The sequence below is a fragment of the Chiloscyllium plagiosum genome, chromosome 23 (genome assembly GCF_004010195.1).
Source record: "Chiloscyllium plagiosum isolate BGI_BamShark_2017 chromosome 23, ASM401019v2, whole genome shotgun sequence".
NCBI lineage: Eukaryota > Metazoa > Chordata > Chondrichthyes > Orectolobiformes > Hemiscylliidae > Chiloscyllium > Chiloscyllium plagiosum.
The window spans coordinates 32,293,302-32,299,301 of record NC_057732.1 but is presented as its reverse complement, the minus strand read 5'-3'; the positions used below and the strand labels follow the sequence as shown (position 1 = coordinate 32,299,301).

Sequence of the window (6,000 nt, the reverse complement as noted above, 5' to 3'; positions counted from 1 at the left end):
ACTCCTCCTTACACTCCCCTCCCACACACTTTTCCACCCACAAACACCCTCTCCCACACACTCCCCTCACACCCTATCACAATCACCTCCCACTGACAACCCCCACACAACCTTCTCCCTCCCCACAAACCTTCCCTCATTCTCACTCCATATCCAACCTCATCCTGTGCACACTTTGCCCTCACACCTTTCCACACACTTCCCCCTCACAGCACCTGAACACCTTCCCCTCATCCCTTCCTCCATTTTCCTACGTGCTCAATCAGTGAAACATGGGTTACAAGGAAAGTGGACATGAGGAATATTAGATTAGCCATGATCCTATTGAATGGTGGAGCAAGTTCGAGGAGCCAAATGGCCTACTACTCCTGTTGCTATTTCTCATGATTTTATATTGGAACCACTTCCTGTGCCCTTCAGAAAATCACTGGTTTCAAATTGTAATCTATTGTTTTAGCGTTTCTGCTAACATTTTCCTGCATTTTATTTGGATATTTTTATAGTTGGAAACAGCAGTATAACAAATGGCCCCAGCTCAATAACGCCTAGGCATGTTCACATAAAGGGATTGATCTTAAAAATTTGACATGAGGGAGTAGTTTTTTTTACACAATTTGTCATTAGGATTTTAAATGCCCTACTTTACCTGATGGTGGAAACAGATCCAGTGGTAACTTTCAAAAAGAATTGGACAATAAATATAACCAGAGAAAGCTTACAGAGACACAAGGAAAAAGCAAGGGTATGGAATCACCTGAATTTCTCTCCTAAAGTACTAATGCAGACCTAATGTTAAATGACCTCCATCTGTGTGGTTTTATTCTATAATTTTAGGAAATGTTAACTGATATCTTTTACTAATTTTGATTCCTATTGTTTCTCCATTCAGGTTTGTCCAGTTTTTCCTAAGACTGGGTTGTGGTAAAGCATCCCCAGACCCAAGGAGCCAACCGATGCTTTTACAGTATTCCCTGAATGGGGGCCTTAGTTGGGGCGTTCTCCAGGAATTTCTCTTCAGCAATTCAAGTAACATAGGCCGATACATTGCACTTGAGATCCCACTGAAGGCTCGATCCTCCTCCACCCGTCTGCGTTGGTGGCAGCCATCTGAAGATGGGCATTTTTATAGCCCCTGGGCCATTGATGAGGTAGGATTTTGCATATAAAAATCAACAGAGAGTTGTAATAAACAGCTACAACCAATTCTTAACCAAGGCTAAATATTATGAAGAATTAACTTGGTGCTGAGTCTCCATAAGGTCAAGCAGAAGAAATATAACCCAAAATTTCAGGTCTTAGTGGCTATTCAATGACTGCCTTTGAAAGGACGAAGATAGCATACTGGTAAAGTTATTGGAGTAATATTCCAGATGACTTCCAGACACATGTTCCAGAGACATGAGTTCAAATCCCATCAGAGCGACTAGATTAATTCAAATTTAATTCAGTAATTATTCTGGAATAAAATGCTCATTTCATTAACAATGATCAGTAAACTTGAGTATAAAAGGCACAGTTCGTTTAAGCTGTTCACCTTGTGCTCATCAGGATGTTTTGCAAGAATACCAAAGGGACAAACCAAAATCTATCCTGCATGAGATGGCAGTGTGTCTCATTGATGAAGGTGGTGCCATGGAGAATGTATCCATTAATGTTGTTTGGAAGATGACCATTAGTGCATTAGGCCCTGTGTTCCTGAATGGCCTGATCAGAGTAGATGTTGGGAAGATGTTTCCATGGTAGGAGAGACTAGGACCTGAGGGCATAGCCTTATAGTAAAGGGAAGACCTTTTAGAACGGAGATAAAGAGAAACATCTTCAGTCAGAGAGTGGTGAATCTATGGAATTCATTGCTATAGAAGGCTTTGGAGGCCAGGTCATTGAGTATATTTAAGACTGAGATAGATTGGTTGAGTATCAAGGGTTATGGGGAGGAAGTAAGGAGAGTGGGGTTGAGAAACTTATCAGCCATGATTGAATGGTGGAGCAGACTTAATAGGCTGAATGGGCTAATTTCTGCTCCTATGTCTCATGGTCTTTGGTCTTATTTTTAGCATGTTATTTGTGTCTTCTTTTGTGAAGACAGAAGTGAAGTTTGTATTTGACCAATTCACCATCTGTTTTGTTCCCCATTAAATATTCTCCTGTTTCACACTGTAGGAAACTAATTTTTTTTTTCTCTTCACACACTTATAGAAGCTTTTAGTATAAGTCTGTAAATTCCCTGCATGCTCACTCTCATACCCTATTTTACCCCTCTTAATCATTCTCTTTGTCTCCCTTTGCTGAAATCTAAACTGTTCCCAATCCTCATGTTTGTTGTCCAATTTGTGCACCATTTCCTTGGAATTAATACTCCCCCTACTTTCCTTACCACTTTTTCCATTTGTTTTCATGCCAGAATGGGATAAATAACTTTTGCAGTTCATCCATGCGCTCTTTAAATACTTGCTTATGTTCATCCCCCATCTTCCCTTGAAAGAATGATATCATAGCCAGCTCATGCCTCATTACATTATAATTTCCTTCATGCACATTTAGGACCTTAGTCTCAGAAACAACTATGTCTCTCTCCATCTTCATGAAGAATTCTATCCTATTGTGGTCACTCTTCCCGAAGGGCCCATACACAACTAGATTGTCAATTCCTTCCTCATTGCACAAAACCCAGTCAAGGAAGGCCTTTTTGTTGAGTTGATTCCCCTACATATTGATAAGTAAAATTATCCTGTATACACTGGTGTTTCTAAGCTCCCGCATCCAAATTCTACTTCACCAGAGCTAAAATCCTTCCTCACAATCACATTAATTTATTTTTTAATCAACAGTGCTACCCCACTTTCTTTTCTTCATTGTCTGCCTTTCGAAAAATTGAAAATCCCTGCATATTTAGTTCTCATTCCTGGTCACCCTGCAACCATGTCTCTCTAATCTCCACTGTATCATACCACTTTATATCTATTTGTGCAACTAATTCATCCATCTTGATGTGAATGCTTTGCACATTAAGGCAGAAGGCTTTAAGACTTATCTTGTTAGCATTCTTAGTCCTGTGGTCTGCTTAATTCTAGCCATTGAAGTTTCTGCCTATTAGCACTGATGCCTCACAACGTCAGGAACTCTGGTTCAATTCCAGCCTTGGGCGACTGTCTGTGGGACGTTTGCACATTCTCCCCATGTCTATGTAGGTTTCATCAGGGTGCTCCGGTTTCTTCCCACAATCCAAAGATGTGCAGATTAGTTGAATTGGCCATGCTAAATTGCCGATAGTACCCAGGGATGTGTAGGTTAGGTGCGCTAGTCATGGGAAATGTAGAGTAAAAGGGGTAGGAGAAAGGTCTGGGTGGGATACTCTTTGGAGGGTCAGTGTGGACTTGTTGGGCCAAAATAGCCTGTTTGCACACTATAGGGATTCTATGATTTCCCGTTCTGTCTTTGTTTTATTCCTTATTTCCCTGTCTACTGTCTCTGTATAGGTTTCCATTTCCCCGCCATTTTAGTTTAAACTCTCCCGACCACACTTGCAAATTCATTCCTTTGGACATCAGTTCCAATCATGCCCAGGTGGACCCAGTCAAACTTGTACTGGAGCCAGCTCCCACAGAGTCAGTCCCAATCCTCTTACACCATCTCTCCAGCTATGTATATATCTGACATATCCTGGTATTTCTACTCTGACTAGCATGTGACACCAGTAGCAATTCCAAGATCAGTAACTTTGAGGTCCTACTTTTATCTTCTTCCTAGCTCTCTATTTCTGCTTTTAGGACCTCAATCCTGTGTCTTTGGTACTTATATGTACTATGATCGCTGACAGTTCACCCTCCCAATTCAGGTAGTCCTGTAGCCACTGCGAGACATCCTTAACCCTAACACCTGGGAGGTAACATATCATCCTGAAGTTTTGTTTGTGGCCACAGAACAGTCTATGTATTCTCTTTATCATTGAATCCCTTAATACCACAGCATTGCCATTCTTTTTCCTCCTGTCCTGTGCCAATTATGGTGCAATGACTTTGGCTGCTTCCACTTGCCCATGAGAGGCCAATCCCTAAAACGTATTCAAGGTGGTATACTGTTGAATAGGGGAGTAGCCACAGAAGTTTCCTGCATTACTTGCGTCGTCCTTTTACTCTGTCTGGTGGTCACCCATTCCTTTGCTGCCTATGGAGTCTTACCCAATGGTGTGACCACCTCTCTATATGTGCTATCCACGATACTCTGAGCCTCGCAAATGCTCCAGTGTCCCCAGCCGCCATTCCGACTCCGAACCCTCAGCTTCCAGGAGCTACAGCTGAGAACCTACCCATGCTTTAGTAAGAACAAAGAGAACAGAGAAAATGGTAAAAGGGGCGGCATGGTGGCACAGTGGTTAGCACTGCTGCCTCACAGCACAAGGACCCAGGTTCGATTCCAGCCTCGGGCGACTGTCTGTGCGGAGTTTGCACATTCTCCCTGCGTCTGCGTGGGTTTCCTCCGGGTGCTCCAGTTTCCTCCCACAATCCAAAGATGTGCAGGTTAGTGAATTAGCCATGCTAAATTGTCCATAGTGTTAGGTGCATTAGTCAGAGGGAAAATAGGTCTGAGTGGGTTACTCTTCGGAGGGTCGATGTGGACTGGTTGAGCTGAAGAGCCTGTTTCCACTGTAGGTAATCTAAGGGAGAGGAGGTGGCAATGTTAGTCAAGGACAGTGTTACGCAGAAAGGACATTTGAGGACTCGTCTACTGAGGTAGTATGGACTGAGGTTGGAAACAGAAAGTAGAGGTCACCCTGTAGGGAGTTTTCTATGGGCCTCCGAATAGTTCCAGAGATGTAGAGGATAGAATTGCAAAGATGATCCTTGATAGGAGTGAGAGTGATAGAGTAATTGTTATGGGGGACTTTTACTTTCCAAATATTGACAGGGAATACTATGGTTCAAGTACTTTAGATGGGTCCGTTTTTGTCCGATGTGTGCAGGAGGGTTTCCTGACACAGTGTGTAGACAGACCTACAAGGGGTGAGGCCACATTAGATTTGGTACTGGGTAATTAACCCAGCCAAGTGTTAGATTTGGAGATAGGTGAGCACTTTGGTGATAGTGACCACAATTCATTTATGTTTACGTTAGTGATGGAAAGGGATAAGTATATACCACAGGGTAAGAGTTAAGGCTGGGGAGAAAGGCAATTACTTTGCAATTATGCAGGATTTAGGATGCATAGGATGGGGAAGGAAACTGCAGGGTAAAGGCACGTTTGAAATGTGGAGCTTATTCAAGGACCAGCTATGGCAGACAGGGGAGAGGTTGTGGAGGGTGGGAGCTGTGGTTTACTAAAGAAGTTGAATCTCTTGTCAAAAGGAAGAAGAAGGCTTATGTTAGGATGAGATGTGAAGGCTCAGTTAAGGCACTTGAGAGTTACATTAGCCAGGAAAGACCTAAAGAGAGAGCTAAGAAGAGCCAGGAGGGGACATGAGAAGCTGTTAGCGGATAGGATCAAGGAAAACCCTAAGGCTTTCTATAGCCAAATCAGGAATAAAAGAATAACTAGAGTAAGATTAGAGCCAATCAAACATAGTAGTGGGAAGCTGTGTGTGGAGTCAGAAGAGATAAGGGAAGCGCTAAATGAATACTTTTCATTCAGTATTCACATGAGAAAAAGACAATGTTGTCTAGGAGAATACTGAGATACAGGCTACTAGACACGATTGGATTGAGGTTCACAAGAAGGAGGTGTTAGCAATTCTGGACAGTGTGAAAATAGATAAGTGTACTGGGCCAGATGGGATTTATCCAAGGATTCTCTGGGAAGCCAGGGATGAGATTGCTGAGCCTTTGGCTTTGATCTTTATGTTGTCATTGTCTACAGGAATAGTGCCAGAAGACTATATTGTTCCCTTATTCAAGAAGGGGAGTAGAGACAACCCTGGTAATTATAGACCAGTGAGCCTTACTTTGGTTGTGGGTAAGCTGTTGGAAAAGTCTATAAGAGATAGGATTTATAATCATCTAGAAAGGG

General features: G+C 42.5%; 1 protein-coding gene across 1 annotated transcript in view; it reads left to right on the top strand.

Moving 5' to 3' along the window:
- Positions 1 to 6,000, top strand: part of reln (reelin) — a 387,698-nt gene that overhangs the window by 321,991 nt on the left and 59,707 nt on the right. The window contains exon 44 of the mRNA XM_043713852.1: positions 890 to 1,148. Within this exon, the coding sequence (XP_043569787.1) occupies positions 890 to 1,148 (259 nt within the window). The remainder of the gene's footprint in view (positions 1 to 889; positions 1,149 to 6,000) is intronic.